This window comes from Bos indicus x Bos taurus, chromosome 18 (assembly GCF_003369695.1).
Source record: "Bos indicus x Bos taurus breed Angus x Brahman F1 hybrid chromosome 18, Bos_hybrid_MaternalHap_v2.0, whole genome shotgun sequence".
In the NCBI taxonomy this organism is placed as follows: domain Eukaryota; kingdom Metazoa; phylum Chordata; class Mammalia; order Artiodactyla; family Bovidae; genus Bos; species Bos indicus x Bos taurus.
Genome location: NC_040093.1, coordinates 13846023 through 13864167, shown reverse-complemented (window position 1 = coordinate 13864167; position 18145 = coordinate 13846023). Strand labels below are relative to the sequence as shown.

General features: G+C 55.5%; 1 protein-coding gene across 1 annotated transcript; it reads right to left on the bottom strand.

Annotated features, from left to right (window-relative positions):
- Nucleotides 1-1141: 1141 nt before the first annotated feature.
- KCNN4 (potassium calcium-activated channel subfamily N member 4) lies at nt 1142-16945 on the bottom strand. The gene is made up of 9 exons (XM_027515581.1): nt 14354-16945; nt 11148-11243; nt 9423-9853; nt 7113-7248; nt 4066-4176; nt 3824-3942; nt 3350-3419; nt 1973-2140; nt 1142-1715 (listed from the first exon to the last, which is right to left on the bottom strand). Exons 1-8 carry the CDS (start codon nt 14510-14512, stop codon nt 1976-1978), a joined length of 1287 nt encoding a protein of 428 aa, XP_027371382.1. The 5' UTR covers nt 14513-16945; the 3' UTR covers nt 1142-1715; nt 1973-1975.
- Nucleotides 16946-18145: the final 1200 nt, after the last annotated feature.

The window sequence follows — 18145 nt, the reverse complement described above, 5'->3', positions numbered from 1 at the left end:
AGGGAAATCCAAAGATAGCTCAGCAGAGAAGGATGACTCGCAGCCCGGGCTTCCCCACAAGTCAAGGGAAGCGGGGATGAATCAGCCTCTCAAAGTGGAAGGCAGCGGCTGTGGGAAGTGAGATCCAGGTTCAGGATCCAAGGCCACTCTGTCTCTGACTCACCTCAAGCCAGGCTCAGTCTCAGGATGCACTGGGTGTGAAGCCAGACCCTTGAAGCCTTCCTCCTCTAGAAACTTCAGTCTCTGTATTTGTACAGTGGGGTGGGGCGGGGCAGGCAGAGGTGGTGGTGACTTACAAAATGGGACCGCAGAGCTGGGCATACAGGAGGACCTCCATAAGCGCCAGCCCCCTTCCCATTTCCTGGCCAAGTCCTAGCAGATACGAGAAATGAGTACAGGGGATAGTTTGGGGTTCCCGTTACTCTCCTGATGGACGAGTTGTCATCTGGGTTCTGGTGGGCTATGATTAGAGGGGGGCAGAGGAAAGAGCAGCCATATACTGATTGTGTCTGAAAATCAATAGCACTGATAAAAACGATTAAGTTATCTCTCATGAATTCTTACTAAATGCCCAACCCTCTGTGCCCCTCCCTGTGGGAAGGTAACCCCATCTCACAGGTGAAGTGAAATGTTCGGAGAGATGAAGCCATTTGCCCAAAGTCACACAACCAGTGGATGGCAGATCCAGGGTTTGAACCCCAATCTGTCTGAATTCAGAGCCCTTGCTCTTAGCCTAAGATCTGGGCTGGGGCAGGGGTAGGGACAGTGTTGAGGACTCTTCAGCTTACAGACCTGGGGAGGATACTTCTCGGAGCATTCCTTTATAGTTGCAGAAGCTGGTTCAGCCGGGCTTCCTCGGCGACTCAGGGGGTAAAGAATCTGCCTGTAATGCAGGAGACTCAGGTTTGATCCCTGGGTCGGGAAGATCCCTGGGAGGAGGGCACAGCAACCCTCTGCAGTGTTTTTGCCTGGAGAATCCCCGTGGACAGAGGAGCCTGGAGGGCTACAGTCCATAGAGTCGCAAAGAGCCAAACAACTGTAGCAACTGAGCAGGCAAGCAGGTTGAGACAGGGAAAGGGCCTTCCACTGGCTGACCTGCCTGTTTGGAGTGTGGGTGTGTTTAGAAAGAAACAACAACTTCTGGCTTTGTTTAACATTTATTGCAAAGTATAAGAGCAGAGACTGGTGGGCTGCACCCTGGCCCCTCCCATCTTCTCCCACCAGATAGTTCTCTGCACCTCTGGAGAAACAGTGTCCTCCTCGCTCTACCGCCAGGGGGCGCTGCCTCCTGCCTCGTCCCGGCTTCGGGCCTGGTTCCTTTAGCTCTGCCGGCCGGCGGGCGGGTCACTGAGGCAGCCCTGGATCCTGGACTCTGGGCCTCTGGGACCCAGGAGTCCCGGCCCCCAAGCACCTCCACGTCCAACTGAAAGCTGGTGGCCATCTACAGCAGCAGAGTGAGGATGTTTTTGTCGAGGGTATGTGGGGCAGGGGTGACCGTTTTCCCATTTGGGGCCTTGGTCGGGGGTGGGCCACGGCCTCCCTCCTTAATCCAGCATCCCCTCCGGCATCCTTCAGCATCCACCATCCAAGGTGGGGCCCCCAGCAGTCCTCACACTTAGGGGGGCTTTATATGTGCGGCTGGGTCAGGAGTAGCAGAGAGAATGTCCTTGACCTCAATCCTGGGGAAGGGTAGCCTCGTTCTTCCCAGATGGGTCCTGGGGAGACGAACAGAGAGTTGGATAGAAAGGCAGGCCAGACACCAGAGGAAGAGACAAACCAAGCAAAGAAAGAGGGCGGGGGGCGGTCCAGCCCCAAACTTGGTGTCCCTCACTGCAGGCAGAGCCAGAGCAGAAGAGATCGGGTGGCCTCAACTCTAGCCCCTCCGTCCCCCTCCCCTTTAGCCACATGGGGTGCTGGCCACAGGGCACCCTTCCTCCAGGAGGTTCTCTTGCCCAAGTCCCAGCCCCCTCACCAGCTACGTGGCCTCCTGGCTTGGTTCTGGAAGCTGCCGCGGCCCCAGCGCAGCGCTGAGCAACTCACTCAGGGTGTCCAGCCTCCCTGCTAGCGCGTCAATCTGCTTCTCCAGGGCCTGGTGAGAGCTGCTCAGACGGAGCTGCAGGTCGCACAGGATCATGTGCATCTGGGCAGAGGTCAGAGGAATCAGGGGGCTGGGGGAGACTCCCTCCCTGCCCTGCAGAGTAAGGCAGTGGAACCAGCATTTCCTAAGTCCTTACAGGCCCAGGAGATTATCCTCAATAATAACAGTTACCATTTATCAACCACCTGCCCAGCGACTAGGCCACGTGATCCTCATATGCAGTTTAAAATCCTCCTAAAAGTGTGGAAATGGGAGTCCTGTTTCCATTTTTAACAGCTGAGGAAACAGGCCTGGAGAAGATAAGTTGACATGCCCAAGGCAGCCCCTGGATCAGGGTGACCCGAGAACGTAGTGGGTGCTCACTTAGATCTTTGTGGCCTTGATGGCCGCCTGACTTTAAAACCCACAGAGCGCTTTCTCTGCCTTCTCAAACTAGGATTCACAGCTTCGTCCTTCAGGGCGTGGGAGCTTTCTATGAAAACTCTTGACTTCCGCGTTTGGGGCCAGGTGGCTAATCTTAGAAATCACGACCTGCCAATTCCGGCAGATCTAGGCCACTGCCATGCAGTTTAGGGGCCCGGCACCTGCGGCTGTGTTTACCATGGCATCAGGGCCCAGGGCCACTGTTTGAGTTGTCGCGGGCTAATGAGAAAAAAGCAAAGGCTACCGGATAAGCAAGAGGAGCTGCTAACCAAGCCAGTGGGGCGCGACATCACTGACCCTGAGCACTTCAGAGTCAAGGAGACCCAGCAGAAGGAGGGCAAGCCCTCGACCAGGCAAGCCTGCCCGGCGCTCCTGGCCACCTTCCTCCTCTTCAGAGCAGCAGCACAGATTGAGTTTTCCCGGAACAATGTCACTCGTCTGTATGTTGGTGCTGTTAATTCACATTTTATTGCTTTGCACTTTGTGTTTGAACTTTGTCAATTTGCTTTGGTTTTATGGTTGTATAAGAGTCATAGTTGAAAGGAATTTTATATCTACCCACATGTAGGGAACTTGATAATGGAAATAATTTCACATCAAACACTGGAGTTCTTTGCACAAGTAAGTTCCTTAAGCTTCAAAGGAAGCTGCACCTTTCACGAGAAGCTCTATTGCATCATTCACTTATTCATTTGTTTGTTCCTTCAACCACAAGAGCTTTCTTGAGTGCCCGTGTGTGCCAGCGTCCCTGATTCCAGGCCTAGAGCGCCTTACCAGCCACCCCTACCTCCCTCTTCTCCTAGACCCCCTCTCACAGGATCCCAGTACCTTGGAGATGTCCACCATAGAGTTCACTTGCTCCCGGAGCTTTCTGTGTTTCAGCCGCACCTGGCGGAACCTGGGGGTTAAAAAGAACAGCAAGGGGTGGGGGTCAGAGCAGCCCTAGCACAGGGGTGGGATGAGGGGAGGAGAGACTCACAAAGATAAGAATATAATGAGGAAAAGTTGCCAGAGAACTGAAGGGTGGGAGTGAGTGGCTGCACCCATGAGCCCACCTCCCACATAGAGAACCAGGTAGCCAGACCCACAGGCACTCTGAAACATGCAGACGAAACCATCACACACGCACAGAGTCACTGTGATGTCCAGGTGGGCATCTGTTTAGTGGGACCACACGCAGGCATCCTGACCTGGGTATGCATTCATACTCACACACGGACACACACACACACTCACACCCTGCAGAGAGGTGTAGACTCAGACAGGGCTGTACACGGCATGTGCACACACAGAGGTCCTCACCTGTTGATGGCAGCCAGCAGCCGGCGCTGGTGCTTGCGGGCGGCTCCAGACTCCTTCCTGCGTGTATGTTTGTACAACATCCAGGACTCCTGCAGCACTCGGGCAGCTGACTCCCTCATCTGGGTGTGGGGGTCACATTGTCAGGGGACATGGACCCCCTAGGGCTCTGGGAGGAGGGGCTGGGGGCTTGGACTGCTGGGTCTGAGAGAGGGTGTGTTCTGGGTGCTGGAGGCCCCCCTCACCTCTTTGGCATACTGAATATCCATCATGAAGTTGTGCACATGCTTCTCTGCCTTATTAAACTCCAGCTTCCGGGCCACCACGGCCACCAGCAGGGCTGTGCAGCAGACCCCCTGTGGGCACAGCAGGTGTTACGACACAGGGGCCCTGGGGCTCTGAGTGCCAGCTGTGTGCCACCAACTCTCTCTATCTCTCCTTGAATCCTCCCAACAGCCACAGCTGGCAGGCACCACCCTCCTAGTTGACAAACAAGCAAACCCACTGGGAGAGAACCAGGGTCCCAGAGGTCCCAGAGGTGGAGCTGAGGTCAAAATCACACATCTGAGGTGTTTACACCTCACCATGTCCTGTTTTGTTAAGGGTGTGATCGGAGACGGGGGAGAAGGGCTGGTGCTGGGTGATGGGCAGACCTCAGGCTCCGGCAGGACCCCTGCCTCCCCACGTTCCAGTCGGCCATCAGGTCATCAGGGGTGTTCTTCCCCCTCCTCCCCACCCCTATAGACGCTGCCCAGCTCTGGCCACATCTTCTCCCTCCTGGGCAATTTCTAGCCTCCCCTTCACCCCACCCTGACCCAGCTGTGACCCTGACCCCCTCACCCTAATCTCCTTCTGGACTCCCACTGCCCCAAACTTCTTAGCCCGGCTCTCAGGGCCTGCTAAGGTCCAGGCCACTCCTTCTTCTCTGCCCAGCCTCCCTCTCAGGCAATTCATCCTTCACCTGCCTGAGCACCTTGTTCCAAACCCTCACTCTCATCCCTTCCTTCTCGAGGCCTCTGATCCATCAAGGCCCCATAAAATCCCGACTGCCCTGTACCACCTGCTCACTGTTCCTGAAGTTAGAATGAATCGTCTGAAGTCTGTTCCCATCCCATTCTGTTTCAGCTCTTGACCCTCGGAACAATTTACTAGCTACAGAGACCACTTGGGTTCCAAGCCCAGCTTGGAGCAAGTTATCTAATCTCAGTGCCTGAGCTTCTTATTTGTGCAATGTGCACGCCCTCACAGAATTACTCCAGGGATTCCATCAGTTAGCACCTTGAGAGCAGAGCCTGGCAGAGTACAGACCCAATAAAAGTTAGCCATTATTATTTCATTGCACCTGGAACCTCTCGGCCGGGAGTAGGCTGTGAACTCTAGTGCAAAGCTAGTGCAAAACTCACCATGAGAGAGCCTTCTGTCTCAGGTTCTCCCTTTCTCAAATGAGGGAGGAGGTCCCAGGCAGCCCTGAGGGCCTCTGACCCTTTGGGAGTGTGTCCCTGGCTGCATCCCTGCCCCTCTTTCCTAGTCACAGAGACTCACCACTGTGTGTGTGTGTGTATGTGTGTGTGTGTGAGCCACATTTCCCTGCCACCCCATGCATCACCTGTGGACCCAGGACTCGGGGGTTCAGCATGTCCTTCCTGGGACAAATCAGGGCTGGGGGCTGTTGGCTTGAATTCCTGAGCTTGAAGGGAGCCAGATCTCATAGGGAGGTGGAGGCCAAGGCATTGGGTGCTGGGTCTACGAAGGGAAGGGGGTGGGTGTCTAGATTCAGAGGGAGGCTGACTCTGGGGTACAGGCTCGGGTCTAAGGCTTAGGGAGCCCTCTGTCTCATCCTTGAGGGCACAGGAGCTAGGATAGCAGACAGCCACATGCTTGGAACCAGCTACAATAACAGCTTCCCCATTGCCACCCCTGACCCATTTTCTGAGCCTTTCTTATGCTTGAGACCCTTTGTGTGCTGTGCTGTGCTATGCTCAGTTGCTTCAGTCATGACCAACTTTTTGCAACCTGTCAGGCTCCTCTGTCCATGGGATTCTTCAGGCAAGAATACTGGAGTGGGTTGCCATGCCCTTCTCCAGGGGATCTTCTTGACCCAGGGATCGAACTGGTGTCTCGTGTCTCCTGCATTGCAGGCAGATTCTTTACCCACTGAGCCACCTGGGAAGCCCTTTTGAGACCCTTTACATGGTTTAATTCATTTAGTCTTCTCAGAAGCTCCTTGAGCAGTACACTGGTATCATCATCCCCATTTTATAGATGAGAAAACTGAGGCCCAGAAAGATTATATGGCTGACTCCCAGCTAGGAAGTGGCAGAAACAGAATTTGAACTTGAGCAGCCCAAGCCCACAGGCAAGCTCCTGATATCTATATGCAATAGCCTTAATGGAGACTGGGAAACTGGATCCCTGGGTCCTGAAGGAACCTGGAGCTGGGAAACCAGGTACCCTGAGTCCTAGATGATTGAGAGGGTAAAGAGGGGAGAGAGCAAGATCCTGAGCCTTGGGGGAACTCAGGGCTGGATTCCTGAATTCTGGGAGGAAAAAGGGAAAAAGGACTGGGAGGTTCCCAAGGAGGATGAGGTCTGGGGTGCTAGATTCCAGAGAGAGTTAGGGCTTTAGGGGATGGATTCCTGGGATTTTCAAAGGAAATAGGGCTGGTGTCTGTGTTCTGAGCAAAGATCCATGTAGTCAGAGCTATGGTTTTTCCAGCAGTCATGTACAGATGTGAGAGCTGGATCATTAAGAAGGCTGAGAGCTAAGAATTGATGCTTTTGAACTGTGGTGCTGGAGAAGACTCGAGAGTCCCCTTGGACAGCAAGATCAAGCCAGTCAATCCTAAAGGAAATCAACTCTGAATATTCATTGGAAGGACTCTTGTTGAAGCTGAAGCTCCAATACTTTTGATCACTGGATGGGAAGAGCCAACTCATTGGAAAAGACCCTGATGCTAGGAGAGACTGTAGGCAATAGGAAAAGGGGACAACAGAGGATGAGATGGTCAGATAGCATCACCAACTCAATGGACATGAATTTGAGCAAACTCTAGGAGACAGTAGAGGACAGAAGAGCCTGGCATGCTACAGTCCATGGGGTTGCAAAGAGTTGGACATGACTTAGCATCTGAACAACAGCAACGACTGTGTCCTGGACAGGCAGTGAGGCTGTAGGGGTCCAGACACCCATGTTTCCTGGGGTGTCCCTGAGTGCTTCAGTTGGCTCCATGGTTTCCTGGGGCCCAGGGGATGAGCAGTGTGCAATACAGGAGTCCCTGAATGGATGTACTCACCATGACGCCAGTGCAGAGGCAGACAATCTTGCCCCACATGGTGCCTGGCACCACATCACCATAGCCAATGGTCAGGAATGTGATGGGGATCAGCCACAGTGTGTCTGAAAGGTGCCCAGTGGCATTCACGGCCTGCCTATAGGGGAAGAGCGGGTTAGTTCTGATGTTCCTGTGGTGTTTGATACCCTCTTTCTTAGCACACACCCACACTCAAAAAAAGCACTCAAAGCTTGCCTGGCTTTGGCAAGCCTGCCTGGCCTCCTCTTTGCTGTGTGACCTAGACAAAATGCTCAACCACTGTGGGCTATGGGCTTTGAACCTGGATCCTGTCAATTCCAAAGCCCATTTGGTTTCAGCTAGGCTACCAGGGCTGCTGCATTTAATGTGGTTGAGGGGTTGAAAGGGGGAAGAAACCCAACCTGAAGTTCACTTGTCAGTCCCTGGCAGGGAACTGCCTCCACCCAGAGAAAGAGTGGGTTTTCTGATTTCCACAAAGATTCTATGTGGCCTAGAGGTGGCTCTGTCAGGACTAAAAAGATGGGACTCTAAAAAGGCTTGGGCGAGGGGATTCTCTTCTTTCCCCACACTTCATGGAAGGGGATATTTAGGTCTAGTCATAGAAAGGACTGAAAATCAGGATGTGTCTAACTCTGACCCATAGTTAGGCCAGAGCAAAGAAAGCATCATTCACCAGGGTCCCAGAAACCTCAAAACCACTAAGTTAGTGCCCTGAGGTGGGGACTGAATCTGTATGGTTAAGCCCCACCCCCTTCATCCCAAAGTACACTCAAGTTTGTGGACTTCGCCTTTCAGAGGCTCAGAGAGGAGAAATCTCAGGGCAGATGGTCCCATTCTCTACCTCCCCTCAAGAATCCTTTGCTCGATGTACTAAACTAGAGGTTCTCAAACTTGGGCCAGCATCAGAATCAACTGTTAAAAACAGATTGCTAGGTCCCGCCCCTTAGAGTCTTGGATTCCATAGATATGGGTGGGGCCTGCGAATTTGGATTTGCAACCAGTTCCCAGGAGATAGAGAGCATACTAAAAAGCAGAGACATTACTTTGCCAGCAAAGGTCCGTCTAGTTAAAGCTATGGTTTTTCCAGTGGTCATGTATGGATGTGAGAGCTGGACTATAAAGAAGGCTGAGTGCTGAAGAATCGAGGCTTTGAACTGTTATGTTGGAGAAGACTCTTGAGAGTCCCTTGGACTGCAAGGAGATCCAACCAGTCCATCCTAAATAAATAAGTCCTGAATATTCATTGGAAGGACTGATGCTGAAGCTGAAACTCCAATATTTTGGCCACCTGATGCAAAGAACTGACTCATTGGAAAAGACCCCGATGCTGGGAAAGATTGAGGGCAGAAGGTGAAGGAGACGACAGAAGATGAGATGGTTGGATGGCATCACCGACTCAATGGACATAAGTTTGAGTAAACTCCAGGAGTTGGTGATGGACAGGGAGGCCTGGCGTGTTGCAGTCCATGGGGTCACAAAGAGTCGGACACAACTGAGCAACTGAACTAAATCCAGGAGATGCTGCTGGTCCCAGAACCACTGGCTAAGATTACCCCTAATTTTTTTTATCTGTAAGATAAATGGGGCTTCCCTGGTGGCTCAGTGGTAAAGAATCCACCTGCTAATGCAGGAGACGTGGGTTCAATTTCTGGATTGGGAAGATCCCTGGAGAAGGAAATAGCAACCTACTCTAGTATTCTTGCCTGGGAAATCCCAGGGACAGAGGAGGCTGACAGTCTACAGTCCATGGGGTCGCAAAGAGTCAGACAGGACTTGGTGACTAAAACAACAACAAAGATAAGTGGAGGCCCTGATGGGGTACAGTTCCAGCATCAGGTCAGAGTCCAGCAGGCAGCTGGGAATTTCTTCCAGGGCAGCCCTGGGGTGGTTAGGAGCACCTACCAGTGCATCTGTGCTTATTTGGAAAGGCAGAAAGTCTCCTTCCTTCAAAGCAGGTGTAACCCTTGGCCAGCCAGGCCCCAGGGCCTGCATTATACCTGGATTCCGGAGGCAGGAGAGATTTGAGGCAGGAAGGGCGGGGCTTCCTAGGGTATATGTGTGTTGGGAGGTTGGGGTGGGGGAGACTGGAGGCTGCAAGTGGACGAAAGGCTTTGGGGCTGGTCTGTCTCGGTTCTTCCCACCCCGCTGCATAAGAGTGTGGACAGATAGCTTTCTCCACGGCTTGGTCCCGGGGAGTCCTGATCTGCACCACCGTGCAGGGCAAGCGTGGTTGTAAGCGGCTCCTCCAGAGGCTTCAGGTACCCTCCATCCCCACCCGCCCTGGCACCCTACCTCTCGGCTACCGACAGCACCCAGGCGGTGGTGAGCCAGAGGCCAAGCGTGAGGCAGAGCAGCAGGCGGCCGGGGTGCGTGTTCATGTACAGCTTGGCCACGAACCAGTGGCGGAAGCGGACCTGGTTGAGCGCGCCGATGCTGCGGTAGGAGGCGTTGAGCAGGACGCCGCTGCGCAGGAGCAGGGCGCGGGGCACCAGGTACAGGCGCAGCAGCATGGCCAGCGACAGCAGCGCCTCCCCCTGGTCCAGGAAGCTGGGCCAGGACTGCGTGGCCGCGGTCTTCGGGAACCCCGAGCTCAGCACGCACGGCGGACCCGGCACCGGCGGCGGGTGCAGCCCGCACACCACCAGCTCCAGCACGATCTGCGCCACCTGCCGCCCGGTCAGCGCCACGCGCCAGTCCCGGAGCCCGTTGTCCGTCATGAACAGCTGCGGGGAGGAGGACGGACGGAGGAGGGAGTCACGCGAAGGTCAGGCGCCAGCTCCCCAGCCTGCGCGAGGAGATAAGGGGGGCGCACTCGCGGGGCCGCAGAGGGAGGCAGATAGCGCAGGGCCTGGGGCCGGGAAGGGTGGGGAAGGGACACGGCAGGACCAGAGGAAGACATCTCTCCGCCTTCACTCCTGTGTTCCGTGCAGCCTACTTCCAGAACCTCCAGCCCAGGAACACTTATTGAGTGCCTACTGTGTGCCCGACGTTGAGATATGTTGGGGATATGGGTGAACAGGACAAAAACGCCTTCCTCCCTGGAGCCTACATTCTACATCCACAGAGCCAGGCCTTACTCCTGTCTCTGGGGACCCAGCAGTGTAACTGGCATCATCCCATTACAGTGACAATAGCCAACACGTGCGGGGCACCTGGGGGGTGCCCGGCATTGCGGTATCCTCTTTGGTGTTGTGACTCCCGGAATGCTCACAAGACAGTGAGAATGAAGGTATTCCTACTCCCACTTTATAGATGTGGAAACTGAGGCCCAGGGTGCTCAGGTGCAGCTGCACAGCTGGGCTACGAAATCAGGCCGCTTAACTACTTGAATGACTGCTATGAATGATAAGGTCTACTTCTTACTGAGCTTGTCTTGTATGCCAGTCTCTGCAAGGGGCATACCACACTCGGCCAATAACCTCCGTTTTATACGCCAAGTGGTGGGGCAAGGACCTAGGGGTATGGAAGATGGGAGCAGAGGGGAAGGGGTGTGGAGCCCAGTGTGGATTGAGACATGCGATGGGAGGGGGGATCCATGTCGGGGAGAGGGCGCCCTTCCATGTGATGGGAAGGGCGCCTGGATCTGGGGGTCATTGGCACAGAGGTGGGGAGCTCAGGCATGGGGAAGGACTTCAGGCACATAACTAGGATCTGAGTTGTTGGGACCGGAATAGGTGGGGGCCCAAGGGTTGAAGAAGGGAGATCTGGGAGGCTGGGCCTGGTGTGAGGTAGCCTGGAGCTAGAGTGGACAGAGAGGCCTGGGGGTGGGAACTCTCAGCACCTACAGGTGTGCCTGCCCGGTGAGTCAGAGGGCAGCAGGTGGAGGAAGGTCAGGGCTGCTCCGGGAGGTTCTGTCTGTTGTCCACGGTTCATCCCCTCCAGGTAGATCAGGGCGTGGATGCATCTCAGGGTGGAGGAAGCTCATTACTCAGCTCAGCAGGCTGGAAAGTGTGAGCTGACAGGGTGTGGTGGGGGCTTAGGGGAGCAAGAAGGGGCTGGGGGTGGGGCCTGCCCTACCTGGACCTCTTTGGCGTGAAAGGCCACGATAAGGGAGAGGAGCAGGAACGTGGAAATGCTGATCATGCATTTAACCAGGAACAGGTAGAGCACCCACTGTTGGGAGGGAGAGAGAAAGGGGTGAGATCCTAGGTCTCCACCTGCTCTGCCCCCTCTACCCTCCTCCCAAACCACCATCCCTTCTCCCTTCCCACTGATTCCTAGCCTCCTAACCCCACGTCCAGTCCAGCCCTCTACTGATGCCTCCAGGTCTGAGGAAGCCTCAAAACTGTCATCGGGTCCCCAAGGAGAGCACCCTCTTCCTTCCTAAGGGGACAGCCCTGGCCCAGATGCAGGGTTCACCCTCCTCCTCAGCCTCTCCTAAGACCACACCCCTGAGAGAAGACCTCAAAATGCACATTCCTTCCTAACTGCCGCGTATGGGTCCCCATCAAAAATAGTTCTCAGTTGGCGGAGGGGTGTCTAGAAACAGATATTTAGCCTCTAAAGAGTGTCCCTCCTCTTCCCTTCCTCCCCAGCTGGTCTCTGCCCTAGAAAGCAACTTCAAGTCTCCCCCCACCCCAGCAACCCAATTCCTAAGGAGCCTAGAAACTGTTACTCAGTCCCCAAGGAATGAATGACACCCTCCCTTGCCCTCATTCAGGAGCTGGGTCCCTGAGACCCCAGCCCCAGCTCTGAGAAAGGCCTCCAGTCCTGCCCAGAATGGCCTTTCTCCCCCCTCTCTCCTGCCCTCTCTCCTGGCTCCAAGCCCAGGGCAGATCTGGCCGGAAGCACATGGCCTCCAGAAACCAGGGGAAGTTTTTTTCCCTCTCTTTGTGCGTCTATACCTTGGAGGAATCTAGAATTCTTAAGGGAGAGATTTAGAGGGGAATGGGACTGCTGGATTCCCTAGGAGGGGGTGCCTGCCTGGAAGGTGGTGTCGGGGGAAAGGGCCACCTGAGCGCCCGCAATGAGCTCAGCACCTGTTTCTTCTAGAACACTGCCAGCTCTCCCCGCCGGCCAGGGCCCCACCTCTGTGCAGGGGAAAAGGGCCAGTTTCCTGCCCCGGGGGGCCTCCCCCCCCAACCCTCCCCGAACAATGGTGCTGTTGTCCCTAGCCCTCCCCCACCCCCTCATCCTTCTACGGCTCCCCAGTTCCCTCTCCCTTTCTTTAGTTTGTCTCAACCAGCACCCCACCTGACCCAGCCCTCTCCCAGCTCTGTCGTCCACTTCTCTGGTGGTCCTCTCTCCTTTGCAATTCCTTTTGCCCCGAATCCTGCACCCCCTTCTCTGTCTGTAGCACGCTGTCTCTCACTGCATCTTTGCCTTGGTCTCTCTCTGTGTCTTTCTGTGTATCTCTGCCTCTGTGTGTTTGTGTGTGTGTTGAGTCGCTTCAGTCGTGTCCGACTCTGTGTGACCCTTTGGACTGTAGCCCGCCAGGCTCCTCTGTCCACGGGATTCTCCAGGCAAGAATACTGGAATGGATTGCCATGCCCTCCTCCAGGGTATCTTCCCAACCCAGGGATGAAAACAGTGTCTCTTATGTCTTCTGCATTGGCAGGCGGGTTCTTTACCACTAGCACCACCTGGGTAGCCTCTCTGTACCCCTCACCACCCTCCCTCTCCTGCCCGGCTGCATCGGTCACGTTCCCCTGTCTCAGTGGGCTCTGGCCCCTGCCTCTCCTCCAGCCCCTCCCTGCTACCAGCAGGTGTCTGGATCCCTGCAGAATGAATTCATTAGACTGTGATGGATTGTGATGGAGGTGGGGAGGGGACATGGGTATTGTCAAGGTGGTCATAGAAAGGGGGCTGAGGATGACCCTTCGGGTCATCTATTTCAACCCTCACCCCCAATTTCCAGTTGACAAAACGGGCCCAGAGAGCTGCAGCAGATGCCAGAGTCGCCCTGCTGGAGGCAGCAGCCTGGTGGGCAGTGGAGGGAAGCAGGGGGAGGTGAGAGGGTAGAGAGACTGGATGGTGAAGGAAAGACCCCCGACCCATAGCATCTGCCCCCTTAGCCTCACCTCCCCTGCTGGGTGGGGTGCTGAAGCCTGGGAGCGGCAGGTCAGCTGGGCCATGCTTCCTGTTGGCCTGGGCTTCGGCGGCCCCACCCCCTCAGTGCCCGCTGCCCTCACCCGGCCAGAGGAAGCCAGTCTGCCCCGACCCTCCGTGGGGCTCCTGGGTACTTCAAAGCTGCCTGCCTCTCCCACTCCCAAATCCAAGCCTGAGCCTTGTCCCCGGGAATGCCCCCACCTCAACCCTCAAATCGAGGGCCCCCCGACGAGCCCAGTTCCACACCCCTTACCCCAGACAGATCTGCAGCCCCTCCTTTCCTTTTTTTTTTTTTTTTCCCTCCTTTCCTGTTGAGCAATTCTGTCCCGTCCTGCAGCTGCCAGTTCTGACCCATGTCCTTCATCTGCCCCCATCATAGCCCGGACCCGGGCTGGAATGTGCTGGAAGCCTGCTCAGACCTGTCCCGGCCCCACCTGTCCTTTCCTTCCCTACGCACACTATCCTCAAAGTCAGCCCCTCTTCCCCTACACACACTCTAAGGTGCCCTCCCCTTCAAACCCAGGAGCCCAGGCCCCCAGCCTCTCCTTCCCAGGACCCAGGAGCTCAGCCTGCGAGAAACCTACCTCTCCCTTATTTCTCAGACTAAATAGATTCTGAGGAAGCTGAGCTTCTCAATGATGGAGATGGAATTGGCGGGGGGGGCGGGGGGGATGCTTCTTCCCCCCCCAGGCCCCCCCCCCCAACCCCAGCCAGTTTTTTCCGTCTCTGCCCTTTGCCTCTGAGATACTGGGCAAACATTTGAGTTCAGATAAGGACCAAGGAGCCTCCACCTAGTGGAAGTCAGCCTTTCTCCTCACCCTCCCTACACTGAACCTGGGGCTACCCCTCCCCTAATCTGCTCTTGGGAGACTCCGGTATCTGACCAGCCACCCCTTGGACCTCCAACTGTCTGACTGCAGTATCTTCAAATTGACACCCTGTGACCCCTCTTCCCTTCCTTTTGCAGAGGGGGCCCCCTACCATTTCCCTCCCTGCATCCCAGGAGTCCAGCGCTCAACCTCCTCCACTCTTAGACCCAGGGGTCCCCGGCCCCACCTCCCTCTGATCCTGGAGTCTCAGCCCCCAGCGCCTCCTCCTCCCTTAGACCCAGGAGTCCTGGCCCCCAGCCCCTCCTCCTTCAAGACTAGAAGTCTCTGCCTCTACCCTCCACTCACCGGGCACCCCCCGAACCACAGCATCTCCGCATGCAGGACCATGAGTCCAATGCCAGTTCCTGCCAGTGCCAGTGTCCAGCCGGCCAGACTCTTCTCCTGCTCCAGCAGGCGCTTTCTCCGCCGCAGGGCCCCCAGGCCCGACACCAGCTCCCCGCCCATGGCTCCCGGGGTCTTGGGGCCCAGCCAGCTTCCTGCCCAGGGTCCCCTACCTCGCAGCACGCAAAGGGCAGCCACAGTGGCTTGAGGCCCCCGGCCCGCTCTGCTCCCTTGCTCTGGGCTTGTGCTTTGAGGCACAGCAGAGTCTGTGCCCTCTGGGAGGTGGTGACTGCTGGGCAGGGCGGGGAGGTGCTGGGGAGGCCCCCGGGCAGAGGGGAGGCTCCCCAACCCCCCTTCTCAGACTAAGGAGGAGCGGGGGTGTGTCTTAGGGCAGAGCAAGGAAGAGGCGTGCGTCCACGTGGATTAAGACACACACACACCAACACACAATGGGCTTTGTCACACACAACTGTCTGCAGCGTATAATACACACCTACACTGGGCCACACCCGGACACCACTCAACATGCAGTGATTACACCCTGAACCGTGGCATGGCCAGAGACGGAACCTAACACCCATGGGCACACAACACTACTGACACCGAGTGACTCACAATTCCCGACAAGCTCTGAAACCCACAGCCACACCCAGACACCACACACACGGTGTGACACACGCCGGCACTTAGCGAGCAGGCAGCGCCCCGTGGCACACAGGACCACCCAAATATTGTCCACACAGAAGCACGGACATCACGGTCAAAACTGGCACAACATCGTCTGACACAAACAGCCACACCCAGACACGGCACAGGGGATGATGCCCGTCCGTAGCTACACAAACACGACCTATACAAGTGTTCCACAAACACGCAATCTGTATTGACTTAGCAATCCCCCTGTGCCACGCACAGCATATCTGTATGAACAAGGCACGCAGCCATCACACACCCGTGGAACAGTACCCAATACATGCAGACACACGGCATTTAGTGACACACCCATGGCAGTCACCACTCACCTAGCACAGTGTCTCCAGCACATATGCTCATAGAATGATTCACAACATACACGGATTCACCTCAACACACAATGTAACCCAAGTACACGCTGCCATTCAAATATACAGTCAGAGAACAGTAGGAATGGATGCGTGTGGGAAAAGCCTACAGGCACAGTGATGCACGCAGAAACCCAGGGGGCACCTGCCCCTATAAGACGTCCTGAGCTGTTTTGTTGCATCATCCAGGACACAACAGAATGGTGCCCGGGGGAGGGAGGCCGGGCACACAGGCTGCATAGGCCCTGATGCCCAAGAGCCACATACACGGAATAGAACACCACCATTGCCTCAGACTGACAGACAGCACGTACCACCCCACGCACATGATACACTCCAACACCAGCGGCCACACAAACACCACATATACAGGGTACTACGCAAAGACACCATGACCCCAACACGGATGCAGTCTGCCCAGCACAGACACTGTGTCCCGTGAACCAGCGGATGTGACCCACTGACACATCCGTCACGTAGGCCGGCACCAACACCCACACAGCACCAGAGGGACACCCTCTGGTACAGTGTGATACACAGCTACACAGTCACAACACTCTGAGTGTGGTCACCGGGCTGTGTCCCTGGCAGGGAAAGGAGAGACCCCCAACATGGACATACACCTTGAAAGGAGAGCACAGTGTCACATCACTGAGTGAGACACAACTGTTACACACACACAACCTATAAAGAGACACAGCACGTGCGCTGCTGTACAGAACAGCAGATGCAATGCAGAATGACGCGTGATGACTCCCAGAGTGACAGCCGCATGGCGTGTGTCACGTGCCCGCGTGCAGCAGCACAGAAGTCACTCACGGGTCTCTACTGTATACAGCTGGACACAGATCAAAGCCCTCCCGCAGCAACGCACGAGGACTTGCTGGCGGGGTGACACAAAACCCCTCTCAAGGTGTGGCCCACGGACCCATGGACACCACTCTGGGTGGGGAGGAGGGACACACAAGACATTAGCCCCTCTCCCTTCCCCGGAGTCACGTGTCAAGCAGGACCATGGACCGGCCAGCCACAGGGCAACGAGACACACACAGACACGCCTGGCGTCACACCAACACAACCCACACAGACACGCCCAGAGGCACCAAACCGCAAACGCAGACACACCCGGTGACAAAAACACAACCTAGGCTGGGACCCTGCCCCATGCCGCGCGTGTGATCCCCACTCAGGATGGGAGGCGGAGACACGGCGGGAGCGCGATGGAGACGCACGCGTGTGCCGGCTCTAAGGAGACGCTGCCGCCTCTGGGCGATCACAAGACTGCAGCCCGCACCCCAGCCGCCCACCTGCAGCCCTCCGTTTCTCCTCTCCTCCCTCTCGGCTTCCCCGGGGCCTCGCCTCTGACTCCTCTTGTCTCTCCCACTCTGGAAGCCTCTGGGCTCGTCTTTATCTCTGTCTCCGGCTGTCTTTCTCGGTCTCTGTTTTCCTCTGTTCTAAGCCCCTCTGTCTCTTCCGGCTCTCTCTCTCTGAGCACCTCTGACTCTGTGCATTTGTGTGGTTCCGTTTCTCTCTCTCACCCTGCTTCTCTTTGTGTCTCTCTGTCTCTCAGCATCTCTGTCTCTGCATCCCACTGCTTTTTAAAATTTTTACGAAGTATAGTTGATTTACAATGATTCTGGTGTACAGCAAGTAATTCAGTTATATATATGTGTGTGTGTGCGTGTATAAATGTATATTTTCTTTCAGATTCTTTTCCATGATAGGTTATTACAAGATATTGAATGTAGTTCCCTATGCTATACAGTAGGTCCTTTTTGTTTCTCTATTTTATATACAGTAGTGGGTATCCGTTAATCCCAAATTCCCAATTTATCCCACCCCCTTTTGCCTGCAATGTGGGAGACCAGAGTTCCATCTCTGGGTGGGGAAGATCCCCTGAAGAAGGAAATGGCAACCCGCTCCAGTATTCTTGCCTGGAAAATCCCTTGGACGGAGGAGCCTGGTAGGCTACAGTCCATGGGGTCGCAAAGGGTCGGACGCAACTGAGCAACTTCGCTTTCCTTTTACCTTGGTGACCATAAGTTCGTTTTCTGTGTCTCTGACTCTATATCTGTTTTGTAAGTAAGTTTATTTGTGCCATGTTTTTAGACTCCATATATAGGTGATACCCGATGACCCCTCTGCTTTTCTATTTCGCTCTCTCTCCCTGTCCTCGTCCTTCTGCTTCCATGCCCCTCTTCTGTTCTCACTGTCTGTGTCTCTAACAGGCTCTGTCTCTCCTTTTTCTTTTTTGGTTGTGCCAAGTGATTTGCGGGGTATTAGTTCCCTGACCAGGGTTTGAACCCAGGTCCTCCACAGGGAAAGCGCAGAGTCCTAACCACTGAACATCCAGAGAATCCCCACCCCAACTCCGGGTCTCTGTCTCTTGCTCTCTGTCTCATCCTCTCTCTGTCTCTAGAGCTTTGTGTCTCTGGACCTCTCTAAGCTCATCTCTGCTTCACTTTCCCTCTCCTGTTCAGGGACACAGCTGGGGACAGCCTTGCCTCCCACCCCCCACCCCCATTCCACCCCCGCCTCGCTTCAGGGGCCAAAGGCCAGAGACATCCAGACTGCAGCTGCCTGAGAGGGTCGGTAGCCACAGAACGGGCCCCTAGCCCCAGGCCCTCCACTGCCTCCGTGCATGCTTGCGGGCAACTGTGAAACACTGAGGGAAGAGAGGCAATAAGGGAGACCT